This window comes from Somniosus microcephalus, chromosome 11 (assembly GCF_052327205.1).
Source record: "Somniosus microcephalus isolate GS21.2 chromosome 11, FLI_Smic_1.0, whole genome shotgun sequence".
NCBI classification, from domain to species: domain Eukaryota; kingdom Metazoa; phylum Chordata; class Chondrichthyes; order Squaliformes; family Somniosidae; genus Somniosus; species Somniosus microcephalus.
In genome coordinates this window covers 204,060,419-204,079,793 of record NC_140997.1, presented here as the reverse complement: position 1 = coordinate 204,079,793, position 19,375 = coordinate 204,060,419, and the positions used below count along the sequence as shown (strand labels likewise).

General features: G+C 43.6%; 1 protein-coding gene across 1 annotated transcript in view; it reads left to right on the top strand.

The window, feature by feature from the left end:
• The first annotated feature begins 1,718 nt into the window (after positions 1-1,718).
• The window catches only part of LOC147111137 (haloacid dehalogenase-like hydrolase domain-containing 5), an 86,887-nt gene continuing 69,230 nt past the window's right edge, over positions 1,719-19,375 (top strand). Inside the window, exons 1-3 of the mRNA XM_086001728.1 lie at positions 1,719-1,979; positions 10,800-10,997; positions 16,081-16,193. Of these exons, the coding sequence (XP_085857854.1) occupies positions 1,869-1,979; positions 10,800-10,997; positions 16,081-16,193 (422 nt within the window). The 5' untranslated portion in view covers positions 1,719-1,868. The remainder of the gene's footprint in view (positions 1,980-10,799; positions 10,998-16,080; positions 16,194-19,375) is intronic.

Genomic DNA, 19,375 nt, shown 5'->3' with positions numbered 1-19,375 from the left:
GGGCGTGTGTGCTGTGAGGAGGATGCCGAGAAACTCCAGGATGATTTGGACAGGTTGGGTGATTGGGCAGAAGCATAGCAGATGCAATATGTGGATAAATGTGAGGTTATCCACTTTGGTAGCAAAAACAGGAAGGCAGATTATTATCTGAATGGCAATAGATTGGGAGAAGGGGAAGTGCAATGAGACCTGGGTGTCCTTGTGCACCAGTCGCTGAAGGTAAGCATGCAGGTGCAACAGGCGGTTAAGAAGGCAAATAGTATGTTGGCCTTCGTAGCGAGAGGGTTTGAGTACAGGAACAAGGATGTCTTGCTGCAGTTGTACAGGGCCTTGGTGAGACCATATCTTGAGTATTGTGTGCAGTTTTGGTCGCCTTATCTGAGGATGTTCTTGCCATGGAAGGAGTTCAGCGAAGATTCACCAGGCTGATACCTGGGATGGCAGGAACGACGTATGAGGAGAGATTGGGTCGATTGGGCTTGTACTCGCTGGAGTTTAGAAGAATGAGAGGGGATCTCCTCGAAACTTATAAAATTCTAACAGGACTAGACAGACTAGATGCTGGAAGGATGTTCCCGATGGTCGGGGAGTCAAGAACCAGGGGTCACAGTCTAAGGATAAGGGGTAGGCCATTTAGGACAGAAATGAGGAGGAATTTCCTCACCCAGAGAGTGGTGAACCTATGGAATTCTCTACTACAGAAGGCAGTAGAGGCCAATTCATTAAATATATTCAAGAAGGAGTTGGATATATTTCTCAAGGCTAAAGGGATCAAGGGGTATAGGGAGAAAGCAGGGACAGGGTACTGAATTTGGATGATTAGCCATGATCGCATTGAATGGCGGAGCAGGCTTGAGGGGCCGAATGGCCTACTCCTGCTCCTATCTTCTATGTTTCTATATTGAAATTGGTATCCACAAAATCAGACAACCTGTATGTTGATGGAATTGTTTTTTCTAATTTTGTTTGATAACACTCCTGTGAAGCGCCTTGGGATGTTTTACTACCTTAAAGGCGCTATATAAGTACAAGTTGTTGCTGAATACCTTTACGTCTTGAATAGAACGTGATCTCAGCATACCGCATGGGCTGTTTAAAAAAAATAATTTAGTACAACACAAATTTCCTTCGTGTATCTGATCCGAATAAAGCAACATTTATAATTGGTCAAAATAACAGAGAATAAAAACGCACCTTTAAATATGTCGCAAGTGGACGCACACTCCATGTGTGGTATATACTGGAGCATAAGTTGTTAATCATCGTATAAAGTCAATGGAACCTTATAACTGGGTGCAACTGATGATGGACAATACCGAAATTATTCGTTGTATCTTCTATATACTGTCTGGCCTCACTGTGTGCTTCTGTTTTTGCACGGATTCCACCTGAAGAAAAGTGCGGTCACGACCACATCACGACCTACGAGCCATGTTTTCAGACAGCAGCGTTGTATCTCGGCTCACTTGGATGATTGCTGGTGTGATCAGTGTCCTCGTCCCTTGCATTGTGGGGGGGCTGTGTTGCTGTTGTGATGCGGGGACATGCTTTGTGCCCTGGCCACTTGTATTAGGAAGGGGGGGGGGGGTGCTGTGTTGCTGTAATGTTAATGCGCTTTGTGCCATCACTCGCTTGCACCAGTGTGGGGAGGGGGGTGGCGAAGAGAGGAGGGGTGGTTTGTAAGGCTCTCAGTGATGCTGCTGCACATCCCGCACCGAGGCGCTGCAAACGTCTTGCGAACCGAACCCGGGAGGGAGCTGTCAATCAGCGGGGGTGGCGGTGACGTCAGGGCCGGGGATTGATTAACCGCAGCGCCGGCGATCGGCCTAGCACAATGAGCCGGCGAGCGGCTGAAGCGCACAAAGAGAATGAGAGCGCTGCTTTCGCTGAGCCGCGTCGCTCGCACGGCGCTGAGGAGGCTGAAGAAGGAGCGACCGCCGGCTAGCTGCAGGCTGGTGGGAGGCACGGCGGAGTCTCAGGTAACAGTTGCTGATAGGATTGAGTGAGTGAGACTCAGGCTCTGAATGCACCGACAACCAGGCTGTCATTCACTATCCAGCGCCGCTCATTGCCCCAGTTGCAGACTGAGGGTATCTTCCGGGGCAGATTGCATGTCCTTCTCCCCGTACCCATCTACACCAATAGAGAAATGCTGTAGTTTACTCATAAAAACAATGCAACGACTCACAAAGAATATGCTTAGCATAATAGATTTAAATATTTTCGCCACAATAACTTTAAATGATCACATTTAGATTTTTAAAAAACACACAGTTCCAGGCAGTAGTTAAATTCCAGTATTCCACGTACGCCAAAGTTAACCTTAAATGACACTGTGTAAAAGTTTGCACGGTAAATTTTTAAATTAATATTCGAAGTTTATTTTGGTAAATTCTTAAATTAATATTCGAAGTTTATTTTGGTAAATTCTTAAATTATTATTCGAAGTTTAAAAAAACCCATACTCAATCAGTGCTACTATTGTTGAGCTCGTTTGTTAAAACGAACTGAGGAGCTGCATTTTTTTTATAGCTTGCCGTGAATTCTTTGCAGGGTGACCATTACTTCCGCATTTACAGTAATGTAATGCCCTTTCCGAGCCTCTCGTTTGAGTCGCTGCTTAAAACCTACTTTGACTAAGCGTTTGGTCACCTGTCTTATGACTCAATTTCAATTTTTGTCTGATTACACTCCTGTGAAGCGCCTTGGGACGTTTTACTATGTTAATGGCACTATCTCAGTGCAAATTGTTGTTGTTATGTTGGGACCACTGTGCGATGTAGCATTTGTTTAGATTTTCTTCAAGTAATTGGCTAAAATAGCGGGAAAGGGAATTATGACCCTGTATTCTGTCAGGCAAGCAATGTGTCTCTTTCTAATCCCCGTAGATGCAAGTAATATATAGATGCTAAAATCTTTAACAGCCCACTTTCAATCGCAGTCTTGCCATGTTTTGATAACTAGAATGACCAAAAATGGCTGAAGTTGGTTATCAAAGTCTGATATGCCTACTGTGGTTTCTACATTTGGCCAATTCCAGAATAAAATCCAGTTTACCTAGGATCTGGTTGCAGTATAACAGTGGTTTTGCTTCAAGATTGCATGCAATAGAATTAACTGAGTGGTGCTTGTGATTTTTACATGATGCACCCTGAAGTGATCTCAAAGACCTGTAAACAGTGGAGCTTGTGTAACTAGCCTATATATTGAAGACATTTGCCTCTAGTTAATTAGCACTAGATCTGCTGCACATTGTTCTAAAATGAGCTGTTGTATTTAATAATTCGCCAATCTCCTGTGGCACTGCTCATGATGAGTTGGAGGATGTGCAATTTTACAATTGCATGTATTATAATACAGTCGATCTCCTATAGCATTGCTCATGAACACAAAATGATGGGGGTAATTTTAATCTAACCTGCCCGGCGGGAAACTGACAAGATCAGATAGGCAGCCTGATTTACACCCCACCCGATTTTTACTTTCCATTGAAGTCAGTGGAAAACAAAATCTTGCAGGATGTAAAACGGACAGCTGATCTGATCCCATCAGTTTAACGCTGGGCAGGTTAGATTATCTTTTTTCTGTAACTGCCTCTCTGTTTCTTTCCCACTAATTATTTTGTCTCTTTTTCTTGCTCTCATGCTTGTGCTTTTTTTCTCTAGCTCTCTCACTTTCTGATTGTGGTGCCAATAACTTTTTTTTCTCATTGTTTCTGTTTCACTCTTTCTGTAAGTCTTTCCTCACCTCTGTTTCCTCCCACTTTTATATGTCTCCAGTGTTTCTATGCGGCTCTCACATTTGTTTCTTTACTGATATGTTCTATGTTACATTATCGGTTAAGAAGGCAAATGGTATGTTGGCCTTCATAGCGAGAGGATTTGAGTACAGGAGCAAGGATGTCTTGCTGCAGTTGTACAGGGCCTTGGTGAGACCACATCTGGAGTATTGTGTGCAGTTTTGGTCGCCTTATCTGAGGAAGGATGTTCTTGCCATGGAGGGAGTGCAGCGAAGATTCACCAGACTGATACCTGGGATGGCAGGAATGACGTATGAGGAGAGATTGGGTCGATTGGGCTTATATTCGCTGGAGTTTAGAAGAATGAGAGGGGATCTCATTGAAACTTATAAAATTCTAACAGGACTAGACAGACTAGATGCAGGAAAGATGTTCCCGATGGCGGGGGGAGTCCAGAACCAGGGGTCACAGTCTAAGGATAAAGGGTAGGCCATTTAGGACTGAGATGAGGAATTTCTTCACCCAGAGAGTGGTGAACCTGTGGAATTCTCTACCACAGAAGGCAGTTGAGGCCAATTCATTAAATATATTCAAGAAGGAGTTAGATATATTTCTTAAGGCTAAAGGGATCCAGGGGTATGGGGAGAAGGCAGGGACAGGGTACTGAATTTGGATGATCAGCCATGATCTCATTGAATGGCGGAGCAGGCTCGAGGGGCCGAATGGCCTACTCCTGCTCCTATCTTCTATGTTTCTTTTTAAACCTTTGGGTGGGGGTGTCTAACCTGGGGCTCCCAAGCCCTGGAAAACTAGCTCTCAAAGCCCAAGCAACTCAGTCCTATATGTGTTATATTTATTTCTTATTGGCCTGGAGGTTTGGAGAGGGCTGTTTTTAACCCTGTTGCTTCGTTGGTGGATAAATCCTCACAGAACACCAAGACCTATTGTTAGCAACAGCTGCAGATTAATGGGAGCATAGAAATAAACTTTATACGTGGTTTCTAAGACACAAGAGTGTACACCTATGCAGCCCATGAGCTTGAACTCTTCTGGCCTAGGGTACATACAGAAATTGGAGGAACACATAACTAGCTGGGGATAGGGAGAGGATGTCCATGTGCTGCTGCAACATGGGTGGTTAAGAGAGATGGTAGGGCTGAGGATCAGGCCAGCAAGGATGGGTAGATGTCTGACCAGAATGGGTGGTGAAGGTGCTGGTGTCTGGGAGCATTTGGTAGGGAGTGGGAGCATTCAACGAGGAGTCTAACGATTGGGAGGATTAAGGTGGGTGGGGATCTGGGAAAACCAGGGGAGGGGAGGGGAGGGGGTGGCTTTGTAGTTAGATAGGGAGGCCATTGGTGAACTGGAGGCTTGGAGTATTGAGGAACTGAAAGCACTGGGGAGGGAAATGTGGGATGTCTGGGGTGTGAAAGTACTGAAGTTACGTGCACTGGAATGGGGATGAATTTTGGGGGTATTGAAGGAGAGGAAAGAGCACTGAAGGAAAGATGAGGACTGAGGGCATGCAGCTTTTCCGTTCCTCAGGTTTATTTCTTTGCTTTCTTAATACATGACAGTAGTGCAGCTTTCTTACTAGGTGGCTGGAGTCAAGTGTGCTGCACTCACATGGCACACTCGGAGAAGGGAATGACATTTTATTGTTTTTCAGGAAAGCGGGACTGGCTCAGGACGTGGATTGGTACTGGTGTTTTACAAGTGGGAATGGAGCAGGATTGCAACTTTGCAAGATGGATAGAAGTGGGACTGGCATCTTCTGAAGCTCGGAGTAGCATTTAAGTGGGGTAGCAAGCAAGGGGATGAATGATATTGCTGACATTGCTATGATCAAGGTTAAGATGATTTTAGCTTGAAAAGTATGTTTTGTTGTTGATGGATTTTGCAGTTGCAGCCTTTAATGTTACAATTTCTGAAACGTTATTTTCAGTCTAATTGAATTCTATTCGGGATGTTGTGAAGTGAAACCAGAGCAATATTTAAAGAAAATGTAAATATTTTTCAAGATATGAACTGCTTCAATGCATTTCATGTAAAGGTAAGATGTTCTTGGAATAAGAGTTGAGGGAAGAAGATGACAAATGGGGTGAGTGTGCAGGGTTGCTACATCGATATTTCAGTGGTGGCATCAAGCCGAAGTCTCTCCTCTGTGTAGTCTGCGGCCCAAGGTGGCCAAGCGAATGTTTCAAAAATGTTGGCGCTGAGCTGTCGTCTTTATGGAGTTTAAAGTTCAGGATGTGCAATTTTGATAACTGAAGAGAATGGAGGTGAGAGAAATGTTCCTAATGTGTATTTTTCTTTATACAGTCAAGTTGGGGGGGGGAAAAAATAGTTGGAAGGTATAATAATCCTGCTACTCATTCTGCCGATGGTATAACAGGTGACTTTTAGTTCTGTTCTGAAAAAACTTTGCAACCATACAATTGAGTGAACAAAATGGCAAAAAGGCTATAGGAGGAAAACAAAGTATGAGGATAAACATTGCTCAATTTCACCTGGGTTGGAGCTCACCTATTATTTTGTGTAATGGGAAACCTATGTGCCATATTTGTCATGACAGTTTATCACAGTTAAACGCTTCTTATTTTCAACGTTACCTCTGCACTAACCTTGAGGACTTTGTAAAAGGTTTTGAATTTCATTCTTTAAAAGTTAAGACGTTGAAAAACAGAGAAGCTTGCAGTAAATTTACTCAACAGACAGAGACTGCGATTATAGCTTTCAATTGTGTGAATATAGTCCACAAAAACCTTACTCCAAGGGTGATTATCAACAGTTTTAGGCACCCACTTGTAGGAAGGATATAAAAGCAATAGTGAAGGTGCAGTGTAGAGTCACTGGCATGTGACAGAGGTGAGGGGTTACAGTTATGAAGAGAGACTAGAGAAGTTGAGGCTATTTCAATGGAGCTGAGAAGATTGACTGGTGATCAGATCTTCGCAGTCTTGAAGATTATGCAGAGTTATGATAGGATAAATAGTGACAAATTGGGGGGAATTTTAACACGAAAAAACGAGTGGGTGGGAGGTTAAAGAGTTTAAAAAAAAACTCAATTCCAACCCGCCCGACAGCCGGCCAGCCTCCATCTGGCTGGCTGCGGGCGGGAATCAGAGACACGGCGGGAATCAGAGACACGGCGGGGGGGTGGCGGGCAGTCAGCCAACCCGCTTCCAGTAGGCGGCTTGCCCATTTACATATTATAATGAGGCTCCGTGCTTCATGGTGATCCACCATTTCAAATTTAACTCTGGCTGGCCGGGTTTCCCAGGCCTCGGGCAACCCGTCAGCTAAAGTGAGATGAGGACTGCTGGATCCAAGAGATAAGTGCCTTTCCACTTGCCTGCTGGATCCAGAGCCCCATCTTGCCAACCCCCCATGATTGGGCATCCCCGCTCCTTCCGGTTTCCCCCCCCAAGGCCACCAATCTGCCCCGCGACCCTTCTGATCTCTTCCCCCCAACCTCCCTCCGACCGTTCCCCCACCCCCACCCTCACCCTCCGATTTCCCCCCTCCGGTCTTCCGACCTTTCCCCTCCGGCCTCCCCCCTCGGGCCTACCCTTCTGGCCCCAACCCTTCTCTGGCCTCTGACCCCCCTCTCCCGCCCTCCCCCCAATCCCTCCTTCCTCTCTGCAGCCTGGTGCTGCAGGCCAACCCGCCCACCAGCCAGCCAGCCATGCCATCTGGCTGACTGCGGGTAGGAATTAGTGCTTTGAAATGCTTATCAGGCCCTGCTGTTAAATTCAGCAGGGCCTGCGGGATACCCATTCTCCCGGGTTTCCCGACCGCTTTCCAGCCACCCCGCCTCCGCTCCCTACCTGCCTTCAAATTAAAATTCTGGCCATTATCTCCGCTGTGTGGCAAGACAGTAATACTAGGGCATAAATTTAAGATAATCAAGTATTAAAGGGAAGGCTAGAAAAAAATTCTTACATAGAAGGCGGTTAGATTTTTGACTTTGCTGCCACAAACTGTTGTTGAAGTAGATTCCATAAACACTTTTAAAAGGGAATTAGATAGTTGCTTGAAACAGAGTATTAAAAGGTACAGGATGTGAGCAGGCGAGTGGGTGGTTCATGCTGAATTGCCTGTTTCCATGCTGTAATGTTTTATCATTCTATGGTTTTATGATTCTATAACTGAAAGCAAATTTCAGATCTACAACCACAGTTTCTATGTAGTGACATTAATCTCAATTACACTCAGAAATCCAGTGATGTGCACGGTTAAGACTTTTTTTTATGCCTCGGCTGGTAGTTTGTGAATAGTTTGCCTGAGTCGGACCGTACTGTGAAAGACGTGCTGCTTGACATGGGTCTTATCTTGCGTGCCCTGTTAGACTTTTTTCTTCACCCTTCAGATCCCAATTTTTCTGTGATGTAACTTTCTGGAAGTGCGAGCTGATATCAGCTTGGCGAGGGCAATAGGGCACCTGGGGCCTTGGTGCATGGTGGGACCGACAGTGTATTTCCTTAACCAATGAGATTTAAAGATTGAGAAAGAAACAGAGGCAGGACTGAGAAGGAGGGTGAATTAGAGTCATATCGGGTACAGAAATAGAAATAAAGGGAGGGAAAGAAAGATTGAATTGAGAGAGAGAAAAAGGGACAGAAAGGAAAAGTAAGAAAAATTTGCGTTTTTAAAATCTCCAAGAACAATTTGCCACCTGAAGGAATGAGACTCCACAGTTTAAATTGTTCAATTTCTGGGCCCGAGAGGTTGATTGGCTCTGCATTAACAATGATCATGTTGTTAAAAAGGTACTTTTGCTGTTAATTTCTGTGGCGAGTTTAATGGGCTATTAATGTGCAAATCCAGCAAGTTCTTGAAAACAATGGGGAGGCTAAGGGCGAGATGCCATTCTTTTCTGAGCAAGATCCGGCCCATTGTGTTACTAAAAGGTGAACCTTGGGTGGGGATATTGAGGAAGTTCTGATTCTCTTATTCAAATGGCTATGGGTACCTTTACGGAAGCTTACTGCCATTACTACAGATGGGGCACCAGTAGTGTTGGAATTGGTAAGTGGGTAGTGGGACTTCGTAAAGCTGATGATAGTTTCCTCAAATTTATCTGGTGTCAAGCACCTGAGTTTGTAGCAGATCATGAAGATTGTTTTGGAAATTGTGAACTCCATTGAAATGCATGCATTGAATCACAGCCAATTCAGAGTTCTGAAGAGCTCAATGAAGAAAATCTCTCCTCTAACATGGTGCTACACTGTGCAGTATGCTACCGTTCTGGAGGAAAAGCGATTGCTTGTTTTTTGATTTGCTCAATCCTGTGAAAGTATTGAATTGACAGGCACTCAGTGGGTTTTGGATTTGGCCTTTCTCGCAGACAGTTTGCTGAATTGCAAACCTAGAATTGTGAGGAAATATTAAGTTGTCACCTAAACGTACACCAAGTGTATTTGCATTTGCATTTACAAATAAACTTGATGGCTTGAAGTTTTCTGCTTTTGTGCTTGCCAGCTTGCAATTTTCTCCCCGTTAACATGAATGAATGGGAAATCACTGGCTGAGGACAATTGGTAAACAGAACACTCGAATTTTGGAGGCTTTATCAACTACCAAAACCGCTACCCTTTATCTTATTCCTGTATTCAATTTCAGTTGTATGTGAAAATCGGTTTCTCTGATCATCAGCATGTAAAATCAGAGGATAAATCTGTTCTGACTGGTGTTCACATTAAACGAGTACAAAGCAAATTGCAAGAAAACAATGAAACAGCGTGTCAAGTCACATTGATTCATGTGCCTGACTGCATTTTGTCCAGTGCAGTTGTATTATTTTTGTAGTCCCAGTTAGAATATTGAGGATACTAGTTTCATTATTTATCACACATTTGTTTCTGAAATTATTTAAATTTTTGGAACCAAGTACCTTTCAATAAAAATTAGATTTATGATTTTGCAACTCTACTGAACAAAAAAAAGTGTGCTGTAAGTTACACTGAAAATATCGACACTGTATATTTTAATTCAAGCCACTTTTATCCAAATGGAGTGCCATGGGCTGAGCTACTCGCTGCTGTAGAGTTGACGGCATCACACACCTACCGCTGGGGAGATGGGAACTGGCAGCATTGAGGGTGGGGACTACTGACTGGGTGGTTGTTGGCTTAGAAACGCTGAGTGTAGGGAGTTGGAAACAGTCCAAGGCACATCGCTGCACCTCCAATATAGACCCACCTCTAAGGGTAGCTAGATCTGAGAACAGAGCACTGGCACGGGCCAGGAACACAATAGAGGTACCTCATCAAAATTAAGATGATGAGAGGGACTTGCAGTGGTTGGCATGGAATGCAGCCATTCAAAAAGAACCAAGGCGTTTGTAGAAATGAAGAAGCAACCACTCCGAAGCCAATAATTAAAGCTCCAGCCAAGTACTCCAAGTGGAGCCCCGGGCTCCTGACAAAGGAGTAGATGTCTCCGTGAATTGTCTTGAGATGCTTTTCAGTGTTGAAGGTGTTAGTTATATAAATGCTAGTAGCTGTTGATGGTTTACAAAAAAAAGTTGCAGTGCAGTATTTTCTGTTGCTTATTCTTTTCTCATTGTACTTAATAATTCTAACTGTGTTTTGATTTGTTTAGTCAATCAGATATTTGGTAATTTAACATACAAATCCTACTTTCAGCTGACCACTAATTTTTGCCCCTGTGGACGTGTGATGTCCTGAAAAGGCATGATGCTCCAGATACGTGTTAGGTTCAGACTTTAATTTTATAGATAGATGGTTTCTGGTAAACCCATTATGCTTGCTTTGTTTTATTTATGTATTTAAAATGTTATTTCAAAGGCCTTACGGTAGGTTTATGTGTGTTTAAAACATTCGTATTGATATAAATATTTGCTAGGGCTAAAAGCTGAACTAGTTCCTCATGGATACTCATCTAATGACTAATATGAGTGACTCATTTGTAAAATCTATGTGGTTAACTGCATCTGTGTTGAGTTGCAATTATTTTTAATTGTGCAGTTGTCTTTACTGTATTCCCAAACACATTTCTGAAGACTGAGTAACCCTTTTTCTGTTGCATTTTCAAGCCCAGCTTTGGCCTCCTTGTTGACATTGATGGAGTGTTGGTGCGAGGAAAAACACCCATACCGGCTGCCAGGAAAGCTTTCAAGAAGCTAGTGAATTTTAAGGGGGAATTTTTAGTGCCTGTGGTGTTCGTCACAAATTCAGGAAACTGTGTTCGACAAACAAAAGCTGACCAGCTAACTCGGGTATTGGGAGTGTCAGTAAGTATCTAAATTGGTGCATTTTCAAGCTGTTATAATTGGTGGAATCGTATGGATTTAACCATTTAATTTAGGATTAAGAACATAACATAAGAAATAGGAGTAGGCCATTCGCCCTTCGAGCCTGCGCCGCCATTCAATAAGATCATGGCTGATCTTCTACATCAATTCCACCTTCGCGCCCTATCCCCATATCCCTTGATTCCCTTAGTGTCCAACAATCTATCGATCTCTGTCTTGAATATACTCATTGACTGAGCATCCACAGCCTCCTGGGGTAGAGAATTCCAAAGATTCACAACCCTTTCAGTGAGGAAATTTCTCCTCATCTCAGTCCTAAATGGCCGACCCCTTATTCTGAGACTGTGACCCCTAGACCTAGAGACCCCAGCCAGGGGAAACATCCTCCCAGCATCAACCCTGGCAAGCCCTGTAAGAATTTTGTATGTTTCAATGAGATCACCCCTCATTCTTCTAAACTCCAGAGAGTGTAGGCCCATTCTACACAATCTCTCATCATAGGACAGCCCCCTCATCCCAGGAATCAATCCAGTGAACCTTCGTTGCATCGCCTCCAAGGCAAGTATATCCTTCCTTAGATAAGGAGACCAAAACTGTGCACAGTACTCCAGGTGTGGTTTCACCAAGGCCCTGTACAATTGTAGCAAGACTTCCTTACTCTTATACTCCAACCCCCATGCAATAAAGGCCAACATGCCATTTGCCTTCCTCATTGTTTGCTGTACCTACATGCTAGCTTTCTGTGTTTCTTGCACGAGGACACCCGAATATCTCTCAGCACCAACATTTGAAAGTTTCTCACCATTTAAAAAATACTCTGTTTTCTATTCTTCCTACCAAAGCGAATAACCTCACATTTCCCTACATTATAATCCATCTGCCACCGTACTGCCCACTCACTTAGTCTATCTATATCCCTTTGCAGACTCTTTGGGCTGGATTTTACCTTTCAGTGCGGCCTGGGCGGGACAGCTTCCTTCCGGGTTCCGATCCCGCCCCCAACGATGTCCAACGCACAGACGCAATTTTGCGTCAGTTGGCCTTGTTAAGCCCGCCCTGTGGGCTTGCCAGCTAATTAAGAGAAAGCCAGTGTCAGATGACGTCAGTTGATGACGCGTCATCTGCCGGTTTTCTTTAAAGGGCCATGCACAATTTTTTTTGACAGGTGATTTTTCAGTGTTTGACAGCATTGAGGTGCTGCAAACACTGAAAATCACCGTACAAAGGTGAGCCCTTGCACCCAAGCTCTCCAGTGACTCCCTCCTTAGGCTAGAACAGATGGCAGCTGCAGGTGAGGTTACAGAAGCGATCTGTCACTGGTGAGAGAGGTTCTCCCAATGAGGTGGGACTAGACCAAGACTTCAAAACTTGTTACCTACAGAAAAGTCTAAATACATTAAAAATGATTTTCCCAACATTTTCTTACCTCTGAAACTCAGCAGTGTACCATTGGATCCTTCACACCACTTCTGCAGCTGTCATCAATGAAGAAACATGACAGTAGACCCACAGCATGCCACACTTACCCTGGCGTGGTGCCCGGACATCGGGAAGCCTGCAGTAGACCTGTCAAAATTGGAAAAAGCCTCTTAACTGCCTGTTAACTGGCTATTTAAGTTAAGTGCCTATAATCCTCTTCCCGCCACTAGGTGTTGGGTCCATGCACAAATCGGGGACCTGACACCCGGGAAGTTTGTTTAGAGGCGGGTTGACAGTGGGTTCGGGACCTTTTGTCAATCTTTGCAATTTTACCGGATGTCCTGCCTCCAAACCGGCCCCCAGAACGCTGGCAAAATTTCCCCCTTTGTGTTCTCCTCACAGCTTACTGTCCCACCTACCTTTGTATCATCAGCAAACTTGGATACATTACACTCAGTCCCTTCATCTAGGTCATTAATATAGATTGTAAATAGCTGAGGCCCCAGCACTGATCCTTGCGGCACCCTACTAGTTACAGCCTGCCAACCTGAAAAAGACCCGTTTATCCCTACTCTCTGTTTTCTGTCCGTTAACCAATCCTCTATCCATGCTACTATATCACCCCCACCCCAATGAGCCCTTATCTTGTGTAATAACCTTTTATTTGGCACCTTATTGAATGCCTTTTGGAAATCCAAATATACTACAGGAAACTTTGTGCTATCCGGCACCGACGGGACCGAGCTGTTGCCGTTCCCTCAAAACTGCCGGACAAACCAGCGTTAATGTTGAAGCATACGGAGCTTTTCAGCTCCGTATCTGGCAACAAACACTGTTGCTTAGCAACAGCTTCTAAACAGTCGGCCGTACCTTGGAAGCGTCTCTGTCGCTTAGCAACAGCTTCAGAGAGACTTTGCAGAGCCTGACTGTTGGATAAAAAAGCCACGAGAAGAAAAAAAAACCTAACAAAACGGCTCCTGATTTTTGCCAGTGGCTCGAGCTTGCCGGACATTTAGCCTTCGGATAACACAAAGTTTCCTGTACATCCACTGGCTCCCCTTTATCTACCCTGCTAGTTACATCCTCAAAAAACTCTTACTAAATTTATGAAACACGATTTCCCTTTCATAAAACCATAATTAAGGAGTTAAAATTCATCAGAGCAGAGGGGATAAAAATAGAAGGCGGTTTATCTTGTCTAAAGTTTAGTTTCTATTTATGCTTGTGTTGTAAATAGAGCATGCAATAATTGCCTAACGCATGCACAACCTCCAATGTCATTCTATCGGGTCTACCCATTGGATAAATAGTAGATGAGTTTTGTGCAGAACTGTCGTAATAATAAAGACATTGAGAAAGCAAAGTTCAGTTTATGTGCTTTATTTAGACTTTCGAAAAATAAGTACTAAAGAATGTAGCTGATTTTGTTGTCTTGATTTTAAAGAATTTTAAGCAGAATTTCTGCTTTGCATGTGGTTATTAAACAGTGGCATTATATGGTCCATTTTATGAGCAGGTGGGCAGTGACAGCTTGTTTGTTGCATGTGGCTCTTCTAGGTGTGGTTCTGTGTAATGGCAGTGCAGCTCTCTGGACAGCCACAGGAATTGTGTGCGGCATATTTGGAGTGTAATGTGTAGTTTTCTGTGCAGCAGTATTTTCGAGGAAGTGGGAATAGAATCAGTACTTTAAAAATGGGGCGGTAGTGGGATTGGAACTTTACAAGCAGGATTAGCATTTTCTGAAAAATGGGAAGCCGCATGAAATGTGGTGATGGGCAGCATTGGGAGTGAAGCAGCTAGCAAAATGGTCTACCTGTGCCAAGCATCAAGTATGATTTCTGTCTGAAAGGTATGATTTGATGCTGATAATGGGGTTAATCAAATTCTGTTTGGAGAATGGATACATGAAGTGAGACTTTCGATGGCGTTTATATAAAAAAAAAAACATTTTTGAAGATATGATCTGCTTTCCTCCTATCCCAAGTATGATGTTCTTGGAGCAAAACTGCTCAGGGTGTTCTATAACATTGTTATGAAATGGTTGGTGCTGAACAAGTCTCTGCTTAAGGTCCAGCATATACCTAGTAAGTGTTTTTTTTTTTAAAGAGAGTTGGATACTGAGCTGAAGTCTCTCCTTCCTCGAGTTTGGAAAAATTGACGTTTTTTTAAGAGTTAGTTGTCATTTTACAGGGCCATTAATTTTTTCATAATTTTCATTTTAATAGGAGGGAGCAGAGGTAAAATAAGTGTGTGAATGTACATTTTACTTTGCATAAACTTTTAAGAAGGTAATGATGTAGCTACTCATCTCAGGTTATTCATCTTGCTGGTGGGACGAGAGGGTGCAACAGGTGACTTAGCTCTACTGTGAACACAACTTTATGAGCTTACAACTGAGTGAACAAGACATAACTCAAGATAATGGAAAAATACAAGGAAAAGAAAGTATGTGAACATTTGCCGGTGGGGGGGGGGAAAGCCAAACGCTGAGGGTGATTTTATGAAAATCTGTGCCAGTGATATGGCAACTGTTCCATGCCCAGTTAGCAATCGACTGCAAATGGCACTAAGTAGTAATGGTGAATTCTAATTTGCATTCAGACATCCCGAGGTGTCCATATTTAAATCTTGCATTGGATGAGTCTTGTGACGTTCAGGTGAGGTTTACACTAGAATTGTAAAGGTGTAGATGCTCTCTTATTGTAGCATCTGAAACAATTTAAGTAAATTTTGGGGATTAATATTTTAGCCATTTTTGTTTCAAAACATTTTGTAAGTTACCCACTTGAATTGTTCTCAAATGTCCACTCTAACCACTGCCTGTTCTTCCTGCCATTGGGTTATTTAGGTCTCTGTGTGCTCTAATCAATCCTACCCTACACATGTGATTATAGACGGTACAGGAACTCTGCTCCAGTGAGGTATATGTTAGGGACTTCATTAAACATTAGTTTAGGTCTTAGAGAATTTTACTTGATTAGTTTCCTTTTATTAAAGTTTTTGTACCCGCTTGCCCTCCCCTCCCCCCCCAAAAAAACTGATAAATGTGATTATCATATGTGTGAAAGTTAAACAGTGACATTATGGAAGAATAGAATGCTTAACAGTTTAGTGCACTGTCCTTTCACCTTTTAATCACTTTGGGGACCCAAGATCAGCATTAGTGGGTCAGATGCAGAGTAAATCTGGAAGGTATGATTGAGCTGAATGCAGTCTCCCTTTGCCAGCTTTAAGGGAGCCTTAAATACAGGGACTTCAGGTAGTCTCAACCCAGTTCTTAATGGATGCAGGACCAAAGCAGAATTCCCTGTGATTTGTCGTCAAATTGGTTTGGCCACAAAGATGTCACACGGGCACAAAAGGTGGTGTTTTCCATGGTTGAGGTTAAGGTGCATTGTTGGGACAGTAGAGTGAATAAGCAGGATGCAGTAGTCCATGGAACTCATTTGATATTAATGAATAAATATGAAAGGTTCTTGGTGCTGCATGCATGTTTGAAACCAGGAAGTATTTTTATAATTCATTCATCTGTGTGAAAGACTGTCCTGAAAATGACCCACAAAGTTAAAGATTCCTTCCAAAATTTACTGTTTGTTATAAATAAGCTGCTTGTGCTCATGTATTTTTAAAAAATGTCTAACAGATTTCTCAGGATCAAGTCATGATGTCTCACAGTCCACTGCGGATGTTTAAACGGTACCATGACAAATGTGTGCTGGTGTCTGGGCAAGGGCCAGTCATGGACATTGCTAAAAGGTATCCTTTTGGGGAATTTACACACACTAATCGCTACAAGCAAAAAATGATTTTTGTTGGCGTGTGTGTGCACTCTAGAATTATGCTTAAGATTTCATCTTCGTTGAATTTTGAGTATATAAAATTAGTGAACATTTAGAAAGGTATGGGCTAACAAGGAGCAGTCAACTTGGATTTGTACGGAGAGTTTGCGCTTGACTCTCAATTCAATTTTTGCGAAAATCAGAGCATATTGAAAAATACAGTTGATCTGGCATGTATGAATTTAAGAAGACCTCTTCTAAGCTATCACTTAAGAGACTTGTTGCAAAAATTAAGGCAGATGGTTTTTTTAATTCATTGATGGGATGTGGGCGTCGCTGGCTAGGCCTGCATTTAGTGCCCATCCCTAATTGCCCTTGAGAAGATGGTGGTGAGCCGCCTTCTTGAACCGCTGCAGTCCATATGGTGTAGGTACACCCACAATGCTGTTCGGAAGGGAGTTCCAGGATTTTGGCCCAGCGACAGTGAAGGAACGACGATACAGGTCCAAGTCAGGATGGTGTGTGGCTTGGAGGGGAACTTGTAGGTGGTGATGTTCCCATGCGTCTGCTGCCCTTGTCCTTCTAAGTGGTAGAGGTCGCGGGTTTGGAAGGTGCTGTTGAAGGAGCTTTGGTGAGTTGCTGCAGTGCATCTTGTAGATGGTACACACTGCAGCCACGGTGCGCTGGTGGTGGAGGGAGTGAATGTTGAAGGTGGTGGATGGAGTGCCAATCAAGCGGGCTGCTTTATCCTGAATGGTGTCGAGCTTCTTGAGTGTTGTTGGAGCTGCACTCATCCAGGCAAGTGGAGAGTATTCCATCACACTCCTGACTTGTGCCTTGTAGATGGTGGAAAGGCTTTGGGGAGTCAGGAGGTGAGACACTCGCCACAGAATTCCCAGCCTCTGGCCTGCTCTTGTAGCCACAGTATTTATATGGCCGGTCCAGTTCAGTTTCTGATCAATGGTAACCCCCAGGATGTTGATAGTGGGGGATTCAGCGATGGTAATGCCATTGAATGTCAAGGGGAGATGGTTAGAGTCTCGCTTGTTGGAGATGGTCATTGCCTGGCACTTGTGTGGTGCGAATGTTACTTGCCACTTGTCAGCCCAAGTCTGAATGTTGTCCAGGTCTTGCTGCATATGGACACGGACTGCGTCAGTATCTGACGAGTCTCGAATGGTGCTGAACAGTGTGCAATCATCAGCGAACATCCCCACTTCTGACCTTATGATGGCGGGAAGGTCATTGATGAAACAGCTGAAGATGGTTAGGCCGAGGACACTGCCCTGAGGAACTCCTGCAGTGATGTCATGTGATTGAGATGAATGACCTCCAACAACCACAGCCAACTTCCTTTGTGCTAGGTATGATTCCAACCAATGGAGAATTTTCCCCTTGATTCCCATTGACTTCAGTTTTGCTAGGGCTCCTTGATGCCACACTCGATCAAATGCTGCCTTGATGTCAAGGGCAGTCACTCTCACCTCACCTCTTGAGTTCAGCTCTTTTGTCCATGTTTGGACCAAGGCTGTAATGAGGTCAGGAGCTGAGTGGCCCTGGCGGAACCCAACCTGGGCGTCAGTTAGCAGGTTATTGCTGAGTAAGTGCCGCTTGATAGCACTGTTGATAACACCTTCCATCACTTTGCTGATGATTGAGAGTAGACTGATGGGACGGTAATTGGTCGGGTCAGATTTGTCCTGCTTTTTGTAGACAGGACATACTTGGGCAATTTTCCACATTGCCGGGTAGATGCCAGTGTTGTAGCTGTACTGGAACAGCTTGGCTAGAGGCGCAGCTAGTTCTGGAGCACAAGTCTTCAGTACTATTGCCGGAATGTTGTCAGGGCCCATAGCCTTTGCAGTATCCAGTGTCTTCAGCCGTTTCTTGACATCACGTGGAGTGAATTGAATGGGCTGAAGACTGGCATCTGTGATTCTGGGGACCTCAGGAGGAGGCCGAGATGGATCATCCACTCGGCACTTCTGGCTGAAGATAGTTGCAAATGCTTCAGCCTTGTCTTTTGCACTCACGTGCTGGGCTCCACCATCATTGAGGATGGGGATATTTTTGGAGTCTCCTCCTCCTGTTAACTGTTTAATTGTCCACCACCACTCACGACTGGCTGTGGCAGGACTGCAGAGTTTTGATTTGATCCGATGGTTGTGGGATCACTTAGCTCTATTATTAGTATTAAACGGAATGTAGCTGCATTAATAGAGAGATGGCAAGAAAACAGAAAGCAAATAGTACGGTAAGTAGATGTTTTTCAAAATTGGGAGAATGTGGTTTTATGGTGTGCTCCAGGGCTGGTATTCCTCTTTTTTATTTTATTTTTCCTTTTTTTTATTTTATATACATAATTGGACATGGATACAAGAGGAGTAATATTGAAGATTGCTGAAATCAAATTAGGGACATGGCAAACTATGAGTAAGAATAGAGTGGGCAGATATTTACAGATGCAGTTCAGTGCAGAGAGATGTGAAGTAATAACATTTGGGGAAAAAACAAATGAACAGAACTATGCCTTTTAATGGTGAGCTGTGGATTAACAGTGTAGTGCTGCAGATACATCAATCTTTAAATGTGGGAGTGCAGGTAGAAAAGACCATACAAAAGTAAATGAGATTCTGGCCTTTATATAAAAGGACATTGAATACAAAAGCAAGGATGTGGTGTTGAATTTGGACAAGACATTGGTCAGGCTGCAGTTGGAGTGTCACATGTCAGCTCGGGTACCCCATTATAGGAAGGCGTTAAAAATTCGGGTCTGCTCTAGGTACCTTCTTGGGTTCGGTGGTGTTGGCCGCTCCTCTAAGTGTTGAGTGTCTTACCTTTTATGGGAGTTGACTCCCACTGTACCAACTCCTAAAAACAGATTATCTGGTCATTATCTCATTGTGATAATGTATTTTGTGGGACCTTGCTGTGCGCAAATTTGCTACTGTGTTTCCCACATTACAATACTGACTACACTTCAAAAATACTTGATTGCAGTAAAGCATTTTGAGAGTTGGGATGTCCTGAGGTTTTGAAAGGTGCCAAATAAACACAAACATTTTCTTTCTATATGTACTTGTGTGGTGGCATAACCTGGAAATGTAACAATAGTACCCCCTTGTGACCGGAACTGGTTATTCATGTGTTTGCAATCTC